Raw genomic sequence first — 21,343 nt, 5'->3', positions numbered from 1 at the left:
GAAGCAGATTGAGCTTTGGTCTGAAGTAACTGTGTGAGTTGGCAAATTATTTAACCTCTCTGGGCCTCAGCTGTTTGCTGAATAATAACCACCATCTCAGGGGGATTTTTTAATTATTATAGAGTAGATATCAAAGGCCTGTCATAGGGTAGGGATCTTGCATGTGTTTATTTCCTTCATCCCTCCTTGCTTCAAAAGGATGCTGACACTGGTGTGTCTGTCTACATGATGGTGAGGTGACTGGGACCTGTCTGTTGTTCTGGACTAGGACTATTTCCATAGCTCACTGGTGGCAGGAGTATTTTGTTCACTTGTCCCCCCAGACTTATGCTTTCTTGAGGCCCGCCTTGTAAGAATTTCAGACTGTGCTTTTCAAAACAAATGTTCATACAGATCTTCCTGCTGTACCAGAATTTTAGAATAGTGCAATCGAAACTGACCCGGTCCTACCCATCTGAAGCTTTCTGATTCTATTGGCCCTGGAGAAGCAACAGCTTCTCAGTGGTTCTAAGAGTTATATTTTATGAGCTCTGTGGTAACATGAGTATATTTTACTTTTTAACTAAATTACCTCAAACAGTCCTTTAGGGGATTACAGATAGAGTTCTATTAGTGAGTTTCATCCACATACTTCCACATTTGCTTTTAAAATAATTTGTATCTCCTAAGAGTGTGTTTTGTTGGCAGCACTCAATCCATTTCATGTTGGTGGAGAATACGCTTAAAGGAAAATAAATGCACCAGTGTGTATCAAGACCCAAAAGGCTTCTTCTAAAGAAATAACGACACCATTACAAACAACACTAATGCAGAAACATTTCTGGTAGGGGAAAGAAAAGTCAAGATTCTTTTTTTAAAACAGGTTTTCTAAAGTTGCTCATTTTACCTTTGCTTTGACACAGAGCAAACGCCACATGGGCGTTCAGAACAAAATGCTGGGAAGAGGATTTAAAAGGAGGATGACTGGACAGAATATTAAAAAGCTGCAGGCGCCTAGCTGAGGGAGGCTGAAAGTAGGCTAACCAAAACCCAGACACAGGCTGGGTTCAGGAGCCCCCAGAAAGCAGGCTGTAGTGGAGACTGAGGTGGCTATGCCAGGAGCTATTTTAAAAAAGACAAGAGATCTACATTCAGAAATACAGTTGATGTGCCCTTCTCCTGACTCCCTGCTTATGGCATCCAGCCAGGGTGAGGACTGCCCCACTCCACTCCATTCCTCACTCCACTCCAGAGCACCTCCTTTCTCAGCCACCCAAAGGATGGCAGCAGGTTCCCCACAGGTTTCTTCCCTACAAGGCATTCCAGGGGCCCTGCAGCATCCATCATCCATGGCGGCCTCCCCCCTTTTGGGGCAGCATCCTCCTTCCTCTGCAGTCAAAGGCTTCAGCCAGGAGATGTGGCAAAAACGCTGATGGACTTAAGATCTCGGAGGGTGACCTGAAACTCTGAGGGAAGAGAGCTGGCAGAAAGAAAATGAATTCATGAATACTTAAGAGTGTGGCATCTGTAGGCAGCCTCACACACAGTGAGTGTGACACACTGTGGCTTATATGGGAGAGGTGAAAACAAATCCATTCTGCCGCATTTCAGCCACGCTGGGTAATGGGGAGCAGGCAAAACTATGACTTATGTAGGTTCTCTCCCTCACTCCCTCTCTCTCTCTCTCCAGAGAAACCTTTCCCACTGTTGGATCACCTATGAATGTGAAGGCCAAGGATATGTGGGCTATAGGAAGTCATCAGAATAAGGGCCCTAACATATCTGTCAGGGCCAAGCCAACCAGGGAGAGCCTCATGGCTCAGGCTTGAAATCCTAGAATGATTGATGTGGATGGACCTCTTGATAGATTAAACAACAAATGCTCATGTTTCTAAAGTTGCATTACCTGAGACTATAATGTTTAGAAACCCCATGCAAGTTCTCGGCTGCAATCTTTCTCTCTACCACAAAGAGCGGGGGTATCAGAAACGCAGAGTTTTTTTTAGAGCTGCAAAGAACCCCGGAGGTTAAGCCTCATCCCACCCTCCTGTCGGGCGAGGAGTGCAGTACCTCTGGGAGCAACTGTGGTACCCGCTCCAAGCACTTCACCCTCTCAGCCTCACCGGGAAAGAGGCGCCGGCTTTTCTATTTGAAAACTGTTAGCAGGTTTTCCCCTAGTTTGCTATTTAAAAAATTAGTAAGTTGCACGTCAAATGTTCCCTTTAAACAAATTAAGCAGAAATTAAGTGCTTCTGTAAAAAAAAAATCTTAGTTATCCCATGGAAGTCTCTGCAATCCCTCCCGGAAACCAGGACTCCCCAGCATTATGTGTGTGAAATGCTCTGCAAACCGCAGGGCTTTATCAATGTGCATTAAGGCGTGCACACTGTTTCAGGTATCGGGGTGTTTCCTAAAGAAAATCCACGGATGTCTGACTGTATCTGTAATCTAATTATTAGAGTGAACCGGGGAAAGAATCATGCAGCTATTTGCCGTTCGCCCCAGCACGAGAGGTCTCGGGTCTGAATTCTCCAGGGAGACGGCCCTCCGCACTCGGGGCTGGCAGCCGCAGCTTCCCTCTGACAATCAGCCACCTGCCTGACATGTGGAAATCATCAGGTTGGATGCTACAAGGTGTAAAAAGAGAGAAAGGGGCTTTTAGTGTGTCGGAGGTGGTGGTGTGCAAGCAGGAGTTTAGTTTGATGAAGATCCAGGCAGCGTGGATCAGTCTGTAGGACCCGGCTGCAGAGCTCGGGTTGCGTTTGCAAGTCGGTTCTCGCCCCCGCCCCTCCCCCGGTTAGTTTCAAACTCATTCTCGGCTCTCCCCCACCTACATGCTTTAACACGCTAAAAACACCCGCGGCTTCATTCTCTAGAAAGAAATGGTAAAATCTAGGAACACTGAAAGGCTTCTATTAACTGCTCTAAGGGGTTAGAAATGCTAAAACCAACACCTGCAGTGCCGCAGTTTCACGTGTGTGTGTGTGTGTGTGTGTGTGTGTGTGTGTGTGTGTGTGTGCGCGCGCGCGCGCGCAGAAGCAGCGCATTAAAGAAAAAGAAAAACCGCCAGGAGAAAGGGAGAGGAATTAAAGAAAGTGCCAGAAACAGCTACAAAGAAATACAAAACTTTCCTCCCATATAAGCCTTATTCACGCAAGCTTAAACTTTTCACTTTGATTTCGAAAGCCCTAGAGCCACTGTCTTGTCACCTTAAACCCCAAGGGGGATGACGGCAGAGTCCCCCGGTGGGGAAGGGGCAAGTGAGGGGGGAGGGTGTCTCCGTGGATACAGAAATCTAAGGTGTCAGTGGGGAGTGAGAACCTATTATTGGGGACGCGGCATCCGTGTGGTACGGGGTCAAGGGAGTAGCTAGGATGGGGGCGGGGAGGGTTGGGGAAGGGAATGAGAGAAGGGGAAGGGGTCTCAGGGCAAAATCCAGAGCCCCGGAGACAAGTGGAAAGGACGAGCGCCGCAGCACCGGAGCTGCCTGTCGCTCGCCCCCGCCTTCCCTTTTGCGCAGAATCCTCCCCTTGGCTGCAGCAGCGCGCTGCCCCCACTGGCCCGGCGCGCCGTGATCGATCGCAGGCTGCGTCAGAATGCTCCCCGCGTATAAATAGGGGTGGCAGGACCTCGGCGAGCCGCACACAGCCATCCACCTTCCCCTCTCCCTCTCTCCCCCGCTCTTCTCTCTCTGTAGGCCCCCATCTCCGCCGCGAGCCGGAGGGGCTCCGACCGCCACCATGAGTTCCTTCAGCTACGAGCCGTACTACTCGACCTCCTACAAGCGGCGCTACGTGGAGACGCCCCGGGTTCACATCTCCAGCGTGCGCAGCGGCTACAGCACGGCGCGCTCCGCTTACTCCAGCTACTCCGCGCCGGTCTCCTCCTCGCTGTCCGTGCGCCGAAGCTACTCCTCCAGCTCCAGCTCCTTGATGCCCAGTCTCGAGAACCTCGACCTGAGCCAGGTAGCCGCCATCAGCAACGACCTCAAGTCGATCCGCACCCAGGAGAAGGCGCAGCTGCAGGACCTCAACGACCGCTTCGCCAGCTTCATCGAGCGCGTGCACGAGCTAGAGCAGCAGAACAAGGTGCTGGAAGCCGAGCTGCTGGTGCTGCGCCAGAAGCACTCCGAGCCCTCCCGCTTCCGGGCGCTGTACGAGCAGGAGATCCGCGACCTGCGCCTGGCGGCGGAAGACGCCACCAACGAGAAGCAGGCGCTCCAGGGCGAGCGCGAAGGGCTGGAGGAGACTTTGCGCAACCTGCAGGCGCGCTATGAAGAGGAGGTGCTGAGCCGCGAGGACGCCGAGGGCCGGCTGATGGAAGCGCGCAAAGGAGCCGACGAGGCCGCTCTAGCCCGCGCCGAGCTCGAAAAACGCATCGACAGCCTGATGGACGAAATCGCCTTTCTGAAGAAAGTGCACGAAGAGGAGATCGCCGAGCTGCAGGCGCAGATCCAGTACGCTCAGATCTCCGTGGAGATGGACGTGTCCTCCAAGCCCGACCTCTCCGCCGCGCTCAAGGACATCCGTGCTCAGTACGAGAAGCTGGCTGCCAAGAACATGCAGAACGCCGAAGAGTGGTTCAAGAGCCGCTTCACCGTGCTGACCGAGAGCGCCGCCAAGAACACCGACGCGGTGCGCGCCGCCAAGGACGAAGTGTCCGAGAGCCGCCGCCTGCTCAAGGCCAAGACGCTGGAGATCGAAGCATGCCGGGGCATGAACGAAGCGCTGGAGAAGCAGCTGCAGGAGCTGGAGGATAAGCAGAACGCCGATATTAGTGCTATGCAGGTACGGCACCATGCAAAACACAGTGGGGGGCGGGGAGGGAGCTGCGGGAGCAAGTTGTGGGGGTGGGGTGGAGGAGGGTGGAGAGTTGAGGACGCGCGGAGAAAGTGGAGACCAGAGATGAGACATCCGCATGCAGCTATTAGGGAGTAGAACTTGGCTCCTCGGAGACTGTGTGGCAGGGGTGGGGCACGTGGAGGGCGGGGGTGGGGGGGCTCCACTGCAGCCTGAGGAGACGGTGCTTGGTGCTGCTGAATCTAGCTCCGCATTAGAGCTGCCCAGCCCTGCAGGGGTTGGGTGGGGTGGGGTGGGGTGGGTGAAGGGGTGGGAGCTGGGCGTTGCCTCGGGCCTGCCTCTCTAATGTCCTTCGTTAACCACAAGTCACTTTGCAGTACAGATTGGACCATCTGCTTAATAAATACAGCAGAGAGCTTTCATTAGTTCTGAAGGATACCTGTGACCAAGCATGCTCAAGACTAGTTTTATCAACCACCCCTTGCCCTTAGGTAGACAAGAATGCAGTCAAAATTGTAGTAGGTAATGATGTTCGCAATAAGACATTTCTTTTTAAGGATCTCCATTTTCTGGGAAGGAAAAAATATAATATAGGTACATAGAAAATATTTTAGATACAATTACTACTTTTTTTTTTTTTTTTTTTTTTATCTAGCTACTTCCTACTCCTGTAAAGAAATGGAGTAATTTCTTGCTCCTGACCTGGATAAAGTTAACTAATGAATATGAAACAAAGTTTTTTGTAATCAGTTAAAAAAATTTTGCAGACATTTTATGATGATTCTTAGACTGTAGTAATTAAAAGAAAACAACAAAAAAATTTCTTCTATCAGGTTTTTTTTTTAAACTATTTTTTTGTTTTCATGCTTCCGAGTTGGATTTTTTTTTTTTTTTTTTTTAATGCAAGGAAGGAAAGGTTAAAAAAGAGAAAAGGCAGTTGCTTTAGGGGAGATTTTATCTAAGGGGTGCACTTTGGTTTTAAGTAGGTTAGGCCTTTGCAGCTGTACTACAGTAAAATGATAGCAGGTGGGATTTATGACTGGATTTTTTTTGTCCTCCAACAGGACACAATCAACAAATTAGAAAATGAATTGAGAACCACAAAGAGTGAAATGGCACGATACCTTAAAGAATACCAAGACCTCCTCAATGTGAAGATGGCTTTGGACATTGAGATTGCAGCTTACAGGTGAGAACAGAGTGGAGTGGTAGCAGCCATTCAGGTTTTGGAAGAAAATCAGATTTCATTTATATTGAGTCAGAAACCTTCAAGAACAGTCCTTTGAAATAATGGTTTGCTTTTTGGATTTTTCTAAGAAGGTATTTAGACAGATACAGAAGAATTTGACCCTATGTCGTAAAGAGTTATAGTCTTAGTTTCTCATTACATTTTACATCGAATAGACAGGGCTATTTTAAGTTTGTTTGTTTTTCTGTTTTTTTTGTTTTGTTTTGTTTTGTTTTCTGGTGCCAGGCATGACATCCCCAGTCATGAAGTTTCCCAGCCCTGTTCCTGCTCTCCTTTGCCTTTAGGGGTGGCATTAGGGGAGGATGATGAGTGGTGGGCTCAGAGCAGGCACACTTTCTATGTTCCTGTTTATTAACCCCATCCTCCCCTGCCTTCCCAGGAAACTCTTGGAAGGTGAGGAGACCCGACTCAGTTTCACCAGCGTTGGAAGCATAACAAGTGGCTACTCCCAGAGCTCTCAGGTCTTCGGCCGATCTGCCTATGGTGGGTTACAGACCAGCTCCTACTTGATGTCTGCCCGCTCCTTCCCGTCTTACTACACCAGCCACGTCCAGGAGGAGCAGATTGAGGTGGAGGAGACCATTGAGGCTGCAAAGGCCGAGGAAGCCAAGGACGAACCCCCCTCTGAAGGAGAAGCCGAGGAGGAGGAGAAGGAGAAGGAAGAGGCTGCTGAAGAGGAAGGAGCTGAAGAGGAAGAAGGTATGGTAAAAAGGAAATTCTTACAAGGTCAAGTGCAATCAGGGCATGGGAATTTGCTAGGAGATGGCTAAGAGAAATGAAGCCTTGCTTATGCCGAGGAAGTTTTTTTCATATATTTCTTTAGAATCTTAATTAACACCTTTAGTTATTCGACAAACCTTTTGTAAGTACCTGGTTTCTCAAATTGGCTGTCCTCTCTGCTTAGCTTGGTAGCTTTGTGAAAATAACATTTCAAAATATCCTCCTCCTGCTGTCTTTTTATTCTTGTTAAACATTTAAAAAATCTATTTGACCCAGCAGTTTGATGGCCTTAAGAACAAAAATAGGTTTTTTTTTTTTTTTTTTTTAAATACTTGTTTGCTTTTTGGCTTTTTTCTAAGAAGAAGGTATTGAGTTCAGTGGCCAGCACCATCAGTTGTATGTGTGTTGGGGGACGGAGCTGAGAATTTCGGGGGACGGAGCTGAGAAGTTTGGGGGAAGCTTTCTGACAACTGGAGTTCCACACAAAACTTAGCAGAAATGTTTTGAATGCCTTGCCCTGGATTTGGAGTTTGTACATTTTCTTTTCATGTTAAAGCTGCCAAGGAAGAATCTGAGGAGGCGAAGGAGGAAGAGGAAGGAGGTGAAGGTGAAGAAGGAGAAGAAACCAAAGAAGCTGAAGAGGTGGAGGAGAAAAAAGACGAAGGTGCTGGGGAGGAGCAAGCAACTAAAAAGAAAGATTGAGCCCCTCTGTCCTTAATCCTTCCAGGAAGAATTCTCCCGAAATCAGGTCAACCCCATCACCAACCAACCAGTTGAGTTTCAGATACTATATGAATTAAGAAGTTCAATATATGTATAATTCAGAGATGACTTAGGTTGGACATTCAATGTTGTGCTGACTTTTCTCCTTATGCAGAGTATCTGTTTGCTTGCAGAGTGGCTTCCTGGCTTGCTGCCAGCTTGTGCATGGTCCACGCTTACGAGTTCAGGATCTATGGCAATGTGAATAATTCAGATGTTTACAAAAAAAAAAAAAAACACACATGAATAAATGAATTCACTGATGTTAATGTTAAACTTCATGGTAAAAATAGTCCTTTGAACCTTTGGTGGTTAGAAATTAAAGACCTCGAATCATGTGCAATACATAGTAAATAAAGTTACACTGAATGACATTTCTTGCTGTGGTTGTTGACTTAATTAAAATATCTTAAAGCACCAGTATAAGCCAAGGGGACTATCAACCTCCAAATTTTTTTTAAGTCCCCAGTTTTAACAATTGCAATGGATATTTTTTCCCCCTGATTGGTAATTCTGAGGGATACAGTTAGGTCATGACCATTCACGAAATCTCTCCCCTCAAAAATTTTGCTGATAATAAACTTGAATAAATGGGAGTCTCTGGGATTCTTCTTTTATAATTAGCAATATACTCTGTCCCATAAAAGGTAGTATATAATGTTGGGAATGCCTTTCTTGGGAGGCAATGGTGTAATATGATAAATACACCTTTTGTGGTAAATAGGTGATTTAAATAATTAATGCAGTGTGTTTAGAATATGAATCCCACCCATCCATTACTATAACTACATTATTTTAATATAGTCCAAATACCATGGGCAGAAGTGGGAACCCAAGCAATTGATATAATTAGAAGGAAATCTTTTTTTCCATGTATAATTTTGGGGGTAAGAATATCAAAGATCATTTGCCATTGCAAACATGTTGCCTGCAATCCTGAGCTCATGATTCAGTGTGTTAATAGCTTGATTCCGTTGCCTCAAGTACACAACATTTAATGCCACCCACTTTAAACTTTTTTAAAAACTACAGATAACAGATAATAAAATTGTTATCAGTCAGTAAAGGGAGGAGATTATACCTGTATGTTGCATTGCATTGCTCTGCATGTCTTTATTGGGAAATATTTGGATTTCAGTGATAGCTCTAACTGGTTGGACATTGCATCAAACACACACCCCATTCATCCTCCCTGTTCACTGTAAAGTCATGAAAGCTCTTGCACTTGATGTGGAATGTAGATGAAATTACTGATTATCCGCTGTTCTGCCTTTGTTCTCACACAATTGCTTTGTCAGCTGATTTTGTTCCATATTTGTTTTTTAAATAACTTTCAAAAGTCAGCGAATTTAACCTGAGAGCAAAGTGGTCTCCATTTAAATTTATTTGATTCTTCACACTACCTATTTCTAGTTAAATATATGTCACCACACAAATAGGTAAAATAATTCATCACGATGCTATGGATTTGAACTATGAAGATTCTCAGTATATTGGTTTCTGTAAAGACGAGGAGTTGCCTAAGAAACCAAGCTTTTCACATTTATGTTCATTAAATATGGGATGCTACACATGATAAGTCTAAGACAGATGCAAATTACATGTTAAAAAAAGTAACTTTAGCCAAATGGAAACGGTTGGTTTCAGAATTACTTGAAGTAACAACACTGTACCATATTCTATCCTGTGTGCCATAATAAAATACTAAAAAAAAACTAAACTAAATGGATTTGAAGTCTTTAAAAACATTTCCTTAAGTTTGGTACCTGGCTCAGTACCTCTGTCTCTTCTGCTTCCCCCAAAACTCCAGTTTTCTTTTAGTATCCCCGCTCCCAGTTCATGACACCACTCCCCAGTCATCCAGTGCTGCAAACCAGAGACTGGGCAAGCATGATATCATGCCTCCCATTTCCTCTCCCAGATCCCTCTGGTCTACTCTAACCAAGTTTTACTGATTTTGTTGCCTATATATCTTGAATCTATCCATCCACACTTCTCCATTTACCCTGACACCACCCTAGGAACCTCCCAGTGTCTGTCTACTAGTGTCTTTCTTCACTAGAACATTACAGTAAGCCATCCTTTAAAAAGGACATTTTGATCATGTCATCCCCTTGATTAAAACCCTCCAACAGTTTCCCATTTTTTAAAAGATTATTTATTTATTTATTTATTTGACACACAGAGAAAGAGAGAGCACAAGCAGAAGGAGCGGCAGGCAGAGGGAGAGGGAGAAGCAGGGAGCCTGATGGACATGGGGCTCGATCCCAGGACCCTGGGATCATGACCTGAGCGGAAGGCAAATGTTCAACCGACTGAGCTACCCAGGCACCCCAGTTGCCCATTTCTTTTAAGATAAAAATCAAAATCTTTAAACTGATCTTGAAGGACTGCATTGATCTGAACCCAACCTCCTTCTCAGATCTCATCCTCTCTGTATCCCCTTGTCCCTTACTTCCGGTGCTTCAGTCACACTGGTCCTCTGTTCTTCTGCCTATTACAGGGGTTTTGCTGATTTCTCCATCTGGAGCACTCTTATTTCCTTCCCTCCTTCTTGCCCAGTTGAGGTTCAGTTGTCATTCCCTTGGGGATGCCTTCCCTAACTGGGCTAAATTCCTCTACTAAATGTGTTCTTAAGACCATGTAGACTTTGTAGACTTTTACACACTTGTAATCAGCATCTGTTTCCATGATTGTTTGATGAATGTCTGCATTCCCTGCTAGAGTGTGATCTTCAGAAGAATGGTAATCAGCCTTCTTGCTCACCATTTTATCCCAAGCATCTAGCATTGTTTCTACCATAGTAGAGCACAAAGAAATAATTGAATTAATAACTTCTTGACAGATTAGAATGCCTAGAAAGCCAAGAGTATGCTGTTAAGCAGTCCCACTCCCAGTTCCAAAACCTCGTGGAAAGAGCAGAAATCCAAGAATTTATTCTGGATTCTAGTGTTCTTGTTTTGGAGCCCTGGCCATATCCCCATCCTCACCCCACTCCAGCCTCATTGTTTTAGCTGCATATAGGTTCAATGGTTGATGTGTCAGATCCTTTCTAGATTCATGATTCAAAATTCCTGAAAAACTTGTGGAAGTTTAGGCTAAATGGGAAATATACATATAATTATGATGTCCACACTAAAATCCATCACATAAAGGGAATTGCTCCACTTAGTGTAAAGATTCATTCCTAGTATTAAATTGGTAAGCAATCAATCTGATTACTTCTTTTTCTCTACATGGAGATTTTAATGCTGTCAGAATAGTTGCTGTGTCCCAGGCACTAATCTAAGTGCATTATATGTATTAACTCATCAATTCCTTTCTTACATCAATGTTCTTAGTCCAGCATGATTGTCATCCCCATTATGCTGATGAGAAACTACAGTTAGGTAAGTTGACCAAGGTCACACAGTTTGTGGAAGGGCTGGGATTCAGCCTCAGCTCTAAAGTCCATGCTCTTAACCAGTACATCCACTGCCTCTCCTTGGCAGTCAGGTTGGGATACATCTTTGTGGAATCAGAGCAGATCTTCACAGGCGTGTGTTGTGACAGTGGCCTGGGAATCTGCATACAATTATTGGAATTCTCACAATGCAATTCTTGTACTGGTCAAGGGGCACATTTGCATTTACAATGTCTCACTGTAGTTCCTTGGGATGCTCAAGCTTTTCTTTAATTCCTTTGATTATTTATGTCCGTATCTTAATTCCTCTGCTTAACTGTAAGCTGTTGGAAGGCCGGAACCAGGGTTTGTAAACAGAGATAAATTTGAAGTTTATCTTCAACAATCATCAATTTTCAGGGATGTTGATTCTCATGGTGTTATTCTATTTGGTCATAGCTTTCTAGTTTAGTTCATATTTCACTGGCTCTATTGCTTTTTCTCTTTCTGCTCTTCCTCTTCTTCATCCTCCTTCCTCTTCCCTCTTGCATGTTTTCTTGTTAAGCTATTCCAAATCATTTTGGGAAGTGGAAAAAGGTTGACTAAATAAATAAATGTCTTGGTTTACTTCTACAACATCCAAAAAAGTGCCTTGCATTTAGTAGGCATTTAATAAATATTTCTGGAATGGTAAAGGTTTAATGTTTATAAGAACTTACCATACATATGGCCAGGATGAAGAATTTCTTCTTTCTCTCTTGGAAACGGAGTGTGAGATATCAGAATTGGTCCAGCCATGGTTCATGTTTGCAAAGGGGTTCCAGTGGATAATTCTGGGTATTTTCATCTTTGGAAAATGTCCAGCAGAATGGAGTGCAGTGAATTATACAAACTATGCATGGGGGCCATTTTCAGTTAAGGTCTTCTAGAAAATTCCCAGCGAAGGTCTTATATGAGAGCTAGAAAGTCAAAAGGTAAAGCATCATGAGAAAAAGAAAATTTCAGCAGCCCCAGAATGTACCTATTGGTAGCCTTTTAATCCTACTTCAATGTAGATAATTACTTGTATAGAGGGTTTTAAAAATATAATGTAACCACTGTATTCAAAACAAATTTAAAATGGAAAAAGTCACATTTCCTCCATTCAAACACCATTATTTTCATTTATATAGTCTTCTTGCTTCTATTTATGCATCTTTAGACATAGCTTGTCCATTCATTTCACTCATATTAATCATGTGACAGGCCGTGTTCTAAGTACAAGGAGTAAGACAGACAATATCCTTGCTTTCAGGGACTACAGTGGGGTATGTGTGTGCATAAACAGACAATAAACAAGGGAATTAGTTAATAAGTAGGTGACATTGGGTTCAAGCCAGATATGCAATGATCTGGGGAAAGAGTGTTCCAGGTAGAGGGAAGAGCAAGTGCAAAAGCTTGGCTGGTTTGAACCCAGAAAAATGCCTTCAGCTCATTGCTGAGTATTAAGAATGAGAGGAAAAGACAGGGTGGAGAGTAAAAGATGGGGCAAAGGCCAGATTATGCAGGGGTTTATAGGTCAAGGAATTTCAGTTTTATTCCTTGTGCAATAAGAACATTTTGAAGGGGTTAAGCAGGGGAAGGTGGCATGATCTGATTGCTGCTTTATGAGGACCACTCTGGCTCCTGCATAGAGGATGGATTTTAGGAAAGCAAGAAGCAAAGCAGAGTGACTAACTTAAAGGCTGTTTTAGTCCAGATGAGAGAAGGTGGTGTGATGACTCAGCAGAAGGCAGCAGTAGTAGACGTAGCATGTTGTGGGATGATTTAGGAAATTCTTGAGGTAATATTTTAATAGAGTGAATGCACGGAGAGGGAAAGTAGTAAACGGTACCTTATTTTTGGTAAGTACACAATATTCATCAAATTAATATGCAGTAAGCATTAGCTATTGATTTCTGTGTAACAAATCACTCCAAACCTTAGTGGCTTAAAACGATCCCAATCTCCCATTATTTCTTAGTCTCTGCAGATCAGGAATTTGGGAGTGGCGCCATCGGGATGTTCTCACTCTGGGTCTCCAGTGGGGCTGCAGTCAGACGGCTGAGGTTACCATTATCTGAAGGCTTAACTAGGCCTGCAGAATCTACTTCAATGTGGTTCACTGACTTGGCTGGCGATTTCTGCTACATGTGGGGCTTTCCATGGGAGCTACTTGAGGATCCTTAAAATATAGCAGCTGACCTCCCCCAAAGCAAGGCTTCCAGGAAACCAAGGCATAAGTTGCAATATCTTTATGACCTAGCCTTGAAAGTCACACACCATCATTTCCACTATATTCTTTCGGTCACAGAGACCAGTCTTTCTGATTCAGGGGGAGAAAAAACTACAAAAGGACACAAACAAGAGGTGAAGATCACTGGAGGTCACCACAAAATAGTGGGCATGTGATGATTTCTTTTGTGAATAATCATCCATTCAAGAGATTCTGAAACAATTCCAGCTTCAAATTTTCTTCTTTTTCTCATCAGAGAACTTATACTTAATTGATCAGGTGTCCCAATTTAAGTTTGAAAATATGTTCATGAAAATTATAGACAGCTTGGCAATGAATATCTTTATCAATGGATTTCTTCACGTTTGTCCTTCTATTGAAGTATTTCTTTAGTAAAGCCCCTAGGGGGATTACGTGTTAAAAGGGTATTATGCACATTTGAATAGCTCCTGATATGTATCCCCATATTATTTTTCTATAAAGCTTGATTGCTCTACTTCAAGGTCTTAGCTTTCCTGTGTGAATTCATTTGAAATGAAATATCTATTATTTTAGTTAATTGGGATAAATATGGTGGGAACTAATACATGACATATGGGTAGGTTGTCACGGGAAAATAAAAATGTTTCTTGTTTTGTGAGGTGGTCAAACCTATCCCAGTTGACCTCAGTTTTTTTTTTTTTTTAATACCTTAGATTCTGATATAGGACACACATAATTTTAAATGAAACACTTCTAATAAGCAGAAGGTATGTTGATTACAGCTAGTCCTAAATATGAAGTGGCTTTAGAAAAAAACTTCAGAGGCTGTAGATGAGACTCAGGTTTCTTGTAGCTATTAAAGACATTTTCATTTGTGCATCGATGGCCTTTAATCCCTCTGCTCTTAGCTAAATGCCACTCTTTCAATCTATAACCACCCACATCTGTATAATTTCATATAGACTACGGGCCATTTCCTGATATGACCACTAAAAAACAAACAATCAAAACAAAAGAAAACAAAACCCTAGCAGGATGCTTCGGTGCAGCAAAACTAATATTCCTTTGTTACTCTGTATCTCCCCTATTACTAAAGACAGAAACCCTATGTTAAAACTCTGTGTTTTACCTAATCATCTCTTGTTTGAGAGAAAGGAATGATCTACTCGTTCTGAGCTGTTGATTTATTTCTAATTATTCAGTCACTGGAAAACCCCACCTTTTTACTGCAGAGGTTAAAACACACAAGCATACATGCACACACCCATTAGAGAGAACCTCTGGCTTTCTCCTTCTCCTCCCCCACCTAGCACACTCACGGGAGCCTATGTGTGAAGGAGAATCTCAACTGTAAGCCACATATCATTCACACAGTTTAAGACAGAAGAATTGGTATCAGACATGTGAAATCAGAGGGCGATTTTGAGGCGAGAATAAAGTGCACCACCTTCCCCAGACACAGGTGCAACGTGTTTGTCCGTTGGTGCCCCGGGGGACTGGCCGGGTTCTGAGGACGCAGAGTCCTGGTAATGCTGCACTTAGTGCGAGAATGTGTGTGCAGCCTCGGCCTGAGAGTGTGAACCAGATCTCCAAAGGGCCTTAGTGACCCTGGTGACTTAGTCGGAGCACTTGGGAAAGATGGAGCCAGAGACCGCTTGTTCTCTATCCCCCCCTGTAACGTCGGCCAGCCCCCAATGCCTTCCGGCCCCACCGAAGAAAGGAAATTAGAAAACGGCCAGGGTGCCTCCGGAGAGAGCTTTAGCAACCCAGAACTCGGCCGAAGTCTCCAGAGATGAGGAGTGGAGGCGGACTGCAGCTTCCACAGCACTGCGGCACTTTTCCTGGGATGACAAACAGCCATTCAACAAAGCGCCCCCCGCCCCCAGTCACGCAAAGCAATCCACTCGGCGCATTTCTGCGGTGGGGAGAGTGTTATTCGGGCGCTCACCCCTCAGTTTGTTATTCTGAGAGGGCGTGCGGCAGGCGTCTCTCGGTTCAAGTCGCAGAAGCCCGGAGCCTCCGCAGCCCTGCACCTCTTCCTTGCCCGCTCGTGAAACAACACTGCTGCAACTCAGGGATCATTCAAGCAAGAGGAGTAGCACCGCACTTCCGTTCGCCCAGCGGCAGGGCGTCCTTCCTGAGGAGCCGAAGGTCTAACTGTAGGGTCAGGATCTTTCCTTCTCGTCTGCCCGGGGCCAGCTAGACGCGGTCCCGACACCTTCGGCTCCCCTCCCCTCGCCCCGCAGCGTGGCGGAGAGAAGGACGCGAGGCAGGATCCGGGCCCCTCAGCCCAGAGCGGCTGTGTTCCTAGGTAGAACGCAGCGCATCTGATGGTGTCTCAGAATTACACGGAAACATGTAGCCGTCTCATACTTTTAAAAACAATTTGAGCAATACACCTCCGTAACCTGTTAGGATCTAATGAGCCGAGATGAAAGTCTTGGAAAAATCAAAATGTTCTCTAAGAAGGCCAAATGTCACTTTTCTTCCCCCGCTGTAAGCCGCCTTCGGGTCGCCTCGGCGCCACCCGACTCTCCGGCCGCCGCTGGTCACAGGTCTTTTCTTTTTTTCTTTCCATCTTACCAGGAGAGACCCAGAGCACCGGGTTGGGCCGGGGTGGGGGGGGGGGGGGGGGGGGGGCGCTTAACCAGCTGCTTCTATCCGCGCGGTGAATGGGCAGAGCCCAGGGATGCTTCCTGGAGGGGAAGCCGGCGTGGCGCAGTGACCCGGTGCAGCCCGCAGTCCCCCAGAGAGAGCGACCCCCCCCCAAAAGTGCAGAATGCGGCCGCGGCAAATTCTCTAGCGACTGGGACCCCCGCCCCCACCCCACCCCGCACACGGTGAAGTTCCAAGACTTAAATGCTTTAGAGCAGATTGGGTGACACATTTTCGGCAGGAAGCCCAGTCATTTGGGGATGGGGCGGAGAACGGAAGGGGTGGGGGAGAGGCCCTCGGAATCCATCTTTTGCTCGATTTTTCTCCAGGTCGCCGCGCCCGGAGGACAGCCCCCAAGGTCCGCAGCGGCGCTGAGCCCACTGCTGTCCCCGGGCGGGCGCGACTTGGCGTCTCTCCAGAAACGCAGCCTCTCGGGAAACTTCTGTCACCGGTCCTTCTCAGCAAGCCCAGAGGCGTCTCAGCCGGGGCGGGGGCGGCTCCGGGAGCCCAGGCTGGAACACGCTAGGGGGGCAACCGCAGTCACACTAGGCTGTTCTCTTCCCTCGGAGGCCTGGCCTGAAGCTTAAGCCGCTCAGGAATCGGATTTTAATGTAAAGAAACCGGACTCTGAGGCTTCGGCAGTGCTGCGGTGGGGATGGGAGCTGGAGGAAGGGGACCACACCCGGAGAAAGCAGCTCAGGCCCAGGCGGGCTTGATGCGACCACCTTCTGATTTCGTGATAGACAGTGGACCAGCTGCGTTTGCATCACTTAGGTGCTTGTTAGAAATGTAGAGCCTTGGCCCCACCCCAAGCCTATTGAACTAGAACCTGCATCTTAACCAGAACTCAGGTGATTCAGGTGCGCATTAAGCGTGAGAAGCCCTAGTAAAGAGAAGAACCAGTTTAGATCTGCAGCTCACTCCCACTCTTGGGTGTGGAGAGGGAGGCGGAGAAGGTAGTACGCCTTTCTGTGAAACAAAAGGGAGGCAAGAAGAGAGGCTCAGCTTTCTCCCTTTGCGTGTTATAAGCTACACATTGGCCAAAGGCTAGACATTCGTTTCATGTCTTTTCTTCTAAACATTCACTCATTATCCTAGACAGTTTTGGTGGAAGAACTTGTGTAGAACATTGAGGGCCAGCACTCACTTCCATTTGGAGGCCTGCCGAAGTAAGGCCCTTTGGTACTGCCCTTTGTGATGTCCTGGGGCCCTCATCCCCCAGACCCTTTGAGGCTGCCCAGGCCCTTGTGGGAAAACTTACGTGGGAGAACCCAAGTGAAAATTACTGGTATAATATTCTCTCGCTCTCTTCCAGGGCTGGGTGGTGGTTCGAAAACATGCACTAGAAATTTCTCTGGACCTCATATCTGCCCCAGGGAGAGCTTTAGCCTGGCCTGGGACCAGGCAGAGTCAGCGCTGGTGTATGGGAGGACCAATGGAAGGAAGAAGGTGAGGCTCAAGAGGGCTCAAGGCCTCTGAGCCCATATGTTGGGCCAGTCTTTGTCCTGGGGCTGGATGCCAGGTTCAGGGGCTCATTGTAGGCCACATCTGCTGGTAAGTGTTCCAGGAAGTTTTTTTTTTTTTTTTTAAAGATTTTATTTATTTATTTGAGAGGGAGAGAATGAGAGACAGAGAGCACGAGAGGGAAGAGGGCAGAGGGAGAAGCAGACCCCCTGCCGAGCAGGGAGCCCGATGCGGGACTCGATCCCGGGCTCCAGGATCATGACCTGAGCCGAAGGCAGTCGCTCAACCAACTGAGCCACCCAGGCGCCCAGTGTTCCAGGAAGTTTATATCATTCATTCACTCATTCATTCAACAGATAATTTACAAGTACCTTTTATAGGCCAGATACTGTCCTTGGGCCCTGGGGGATTCAGCATTTACAATAAAAATGTCCTGTTTTCATAGAGGCAGATGAGTTTTAAAAAACGTATATGCTATCTCGGGTGATATGGGTAATAATGAAAAATAAAGTAAGGTAAATGGGATCGAGTTTGATCAGGGGGTGCCCTTTTATGTTGGCTGGTCAGGGAAGGTTTCTCTGTTAAGGTGACATTGGTCGGAGACCTGAAACAAGTGAGAGAGAAAGCAGGTAACAGGTGCTCTGAGGTGGGAGCCTGCTCAGTGTGTTGGAATAAGAATAAAGAGGCTGAGGTGAGAAGTGGTGCAAGGTGAGGTCAAGAGAGGTAGTGGGTAAGCGAGGTGAGGCCTTGCAGACGGAGTGAGGACTTTCGATTTTACCCTGTGGGAGATGGTAAGCCATGGAAAGTCTTGGGAGGGTTTCCAGTCAGAACAGTGACATGGTGTGTCTTGTGTGTTAATAATCACTCTGGCTGTGTGTTGAAGATGAGTGAAGGGGGCAAGTGTGGAGGTTCCTGACAGTTGGTGAGTAATGATGATGATTTGTTCATAGATCCTTGTGCTGGGGGCTCTGGGTTGGGGTAGAATTCTGCATAGATTTTGGAAGTAGAGCCAGTGGAATTTGCTGGAAGGTGAGATGTGGGAGAATGAGTGGAGTCAAGGATGACTCCAAAGTTTTTAATCTGAGAACCTGGGAGAATGGAGTTTTTCCTGAGTGAAATGGGGGAAGATGCAGCAGGTTTTGCAGCAGGGGCAACATCAAGGGTAGGTTTTGTCCATGTTATATGTGAGGCTGCAATCAGATCTGTGTGTTTGAAGCTCAATGCTTGGGGTACAAATCTTGCTAGTGTTTTGAAGGTTTCCCCTTCAATATCATTAGCCCTTCAAAGAGAGAGCTCCACGGGTGCAAAATTTCATCGAATAATAGAATTCCAAAGTGAGAAGCTACCTAAGATATTTCTTGTTTTACATACAAGGAAACTGAGATTCAGAAGAATAAAGTGACTTACATGATGCAATTGGTTACAGCAGAGCTGGAACTAGAGTCTAAGACTCCGGTGTATTTCCCTGCACCATATAATGCTGTCCCATCAAAAATAATGCTATTGTTATTCTTGTTCTTTTTTGATGGGCCCAGATATTAGTAGATTGTGTTGTAGTCTTTTCGGTTACCGCAACACTGGTTCAAAAGTGGACAGATCGGTACCATTTAACATGGGATTTTCTCTCCCTCTCCCCTTTTCTTCCTCTCTGGGATTTTTGACTTTGTTACCGATCATTTGATATCTGACAGATGAAATAGTTCTATCAGGGGTCACCTATTGCCTTGGAAATAAGTGTATAAATCAGAGAAGCTCAAGGCGTTTGACACTCACCTGTCTTCTTTCGCTCTTCAAATCAACAGTAAGTTGTTTGTGTAAAAAAACGTACAGCTCGAGAAACCACTTGAAATTCTCTTCTTCTTAAACAGACACTTGCCTGTAAAATAAACAAGCTGAATTTAAGTGCTTAGTTTTCAATTCAGTGAACCAGTTGAGTGACTCCGGCTTCACACACTGAGAATTCACTTTGTGCTCTGTCCCCTGGAAGATGGGCAGCTGCCGTTCCAGTGTGGAGATCAATGTGGGGATAGCCATATACTGCTGTCATTTTGGAGGGGTGTGGCTGTCACCCCAGCAGCATGGAATCTGGGACTCTGTCTGTTGTAAGAGTCCCCTTCTCCCAGGGCACACATGTGGGACATGGAGTTGAAGCATGAGGCTAAAGGACCAGAAAATAAAGCCAGCTTTTTGTTTCAGAGCAAGCAAATTGCCAATCGTAATTCCCGAAGCAGAACTTTTTGACCAGGAATGACTTGACTCTGAAACATCAAGATCAGAAAATTGCTTGGAAAGCCTTAAATAATTGCCCGGCGATTGCAAGCAGCCCATGCATGCCATCAACGCCAAGGCCATGTTACACGGTGGAAGCCAACACATTCATTGTACATCTCTGTCATCAGGCTTGTTTTCTCCTTTGTCCCCATCCTACTATCCATATGGGGAGAAAGTCCCCATCTGTGCATTCCTTTCATTCTTCGCAGCTGAGATTTCAATTTCAATGACTATAAAAATGATCACCATCACAAGGTTTAGGTTTGATAGTGTGTTTTACTTTTGATAGCACTTTCACCTTTTCTCATAACACTGAGAGCTCGGAGGACATGCATTCTACACATTTTACAGGTTAAATAAGGGCACAGAGGTTGTGGCAATTGGCTTCCTTTGAGAGACCATCTCAACTTCAATGTCTCATGGGCAGTCAACTTCCCATGGCAAAGCCTCTGTCCCATTTCCCTTCCTTTTCCCTAAACCTGCCCTCTTAGTCTTCTCCTTGTGTTCTCATATCAATATGGAAACTCCATGCTCCCTGTTTCCTAGGCCAAACACTCTGGAGTCACCTTCAATTTCTCCTTTCTTCTACTCTCTGTAATCCTCTATTGACAAACCTTAGTGACTTTACTTTCAAAATATGACCAGTGACCTGGTACTTCTCACCATCACTGGTGCTACCTCTTTGATTCTAAGTTTGATACCAAACTTGCAGTAGTTTCCTGACTGGCCCTTTTGTCCTCAGCTCCTCCTGTCCCCCATCCATACTCAACATAGTAGCCAGAGTGATTCTTTCAAAATGCACCTGTGTCATTCCTTTGCTCAGAACCCTCTAAAGCTTTGCACTTTATCCTGCACTGGATCAGGCCCCACCTCTCTTTAATGTCTACTTCCCTCTTGACTATTCTGTTCCCACCACCCTGGCCTCCTCGTTACTCCCCAAACATGCCAAATAAGGATTCACTTAGAGCCTTTGCACTTGATGTTCTTTTGACCTGGAATGGATTCTCTCATATGTATCTGTATCTTTCTCATAGATATCTGCATCTTATCTCTTCAATATGTCCTATGTATTAGAGAGAACTTCCTTAACTATCTTATATACAATAGCAACTCCTTTCTCCCCATTCAATATTTCCTAATCTCCTTACTCTACTTTCCTTTTCTCCAAAGCATTTATCACCCTCTGAATGCTTTATATTTGTTTTCTGTTTCGTTTTGTTTTTCCCTTCTCCCTCCCACAGGAATATAAGCTCCACAAGGAAAGGACTCAATTTATTTACTGCTATATTCCTTGGGCCTGGAGCTATGCCTGTCCCATAAAATATTTGTGCTTACAAATATTTGTTGAATGACTAAATGAATTAATGCATTCAGAGTTGTTCAGGATGGAATGGACTGCTTGGTAGACAGTAGACCTCATCACCGGGGTTTTTCCAGTTTTGGCAGATTGTTATAAAGTGGACTTAAGGATCACGGGGGTAGGACTAAACTTGATGTCCTTTCAAGAACAGTGTTTTGGTGTAGAGTAGAGAGCATGTATCCGAGAGAACTGGTCGAAGTCTTTTCTCTGAGAGTTACTGGTTGTGTGACATTGGATGGTTTCTCAAAGTCCCCGATCTTCAACTCCTTATCTGTTACAATGGATTTTATACTTTTCTTTTCATAGGGTGGTTATGACCTTGAAATTAAACAAAGTCATTTATGTAAAGCCTTTTAGCCTGTTTCCTGACACTTACTAAATGCATAATAAACATAAATATAACTGTGATGATAATGTTGCTTCCATCCTCAGGATTCTGAGAATCTGTGGAGGGACATGCCCAAGG

At 45.4% G+C, this 21,343-nt stretch overlaps 1 protein-coding gene across 1 annotated transcript; it reads left to right on the top strand.

Annotated features, from left to right (window-relative positions):
- The first annotated feature begins 3,164 nt into the window (after positions 1-3,164).
- Positions 3,165-7,649, top strand: NEFL (neurofilament light). Its single transcript, XM_035023160.1, has 5 exons — positions 3,165-4,766; positions 5,843-5,967; positions 6,407-6,726; positions 7,107-7,112; positions 7,304-7,649. Exons 1-5 carry the CDS (start codon positions 3,720-3,722, stop codon positions 7,447-7,449), a joined length of 1,644 nt encoding a protein of 547 aa, XP_034879051.1. The 5' UTR covers positions 3,165-3,719; the 3' UTR covers positions 7,450-7,649.
- Positions 7,650-21,343: the final 13,694 nt, after the last annotated feature.

Source organism: Mirounga leonina, unplaced genomic scaffold (genome assembly GCF_011800145.1).
Source record: "Mirounga leonina isolate KUSES-001 unplaced genomic scaffold, KU_Mleo_1.0 Mir_176, whole genome shotgun sequence".
Lineage (NCBI taxonomy): Eukaryota > Metazoa > Chordata > Mammalia > Carnivora > Phocidae > Mirounga > Mirounga leonina.
Note: the sequence above shows the minus strand (reverse complement) of the source record. Positions and strands in the feature narration are given on the sequence as shown.

Excerpts from the sequence above, each read along its gene's own strand:
- NEFL (XM_035023160.1), top strand. The coding sequence starts at position 3,720 with ATGAGTTCCTTCAGCTACGAGCCGTACTACTCGACCTCCTACAAGCGG. Across the intron at positions 4,767-5,842 it reads CCGATATTAGTGCTATGCAG|GACACAATCAACAAATTAGA; the intron begins GTACGGCACCAT and ends GTCCTCCAACAG. Across the intron at positions 5,968-6,406 it reads ATTGAGATTGCAGCTTACAG|GAAACTCTTGGAAGGTGAGG; the intron begins GTGAGAACAGAG and ends CTGCCTTCCCAG.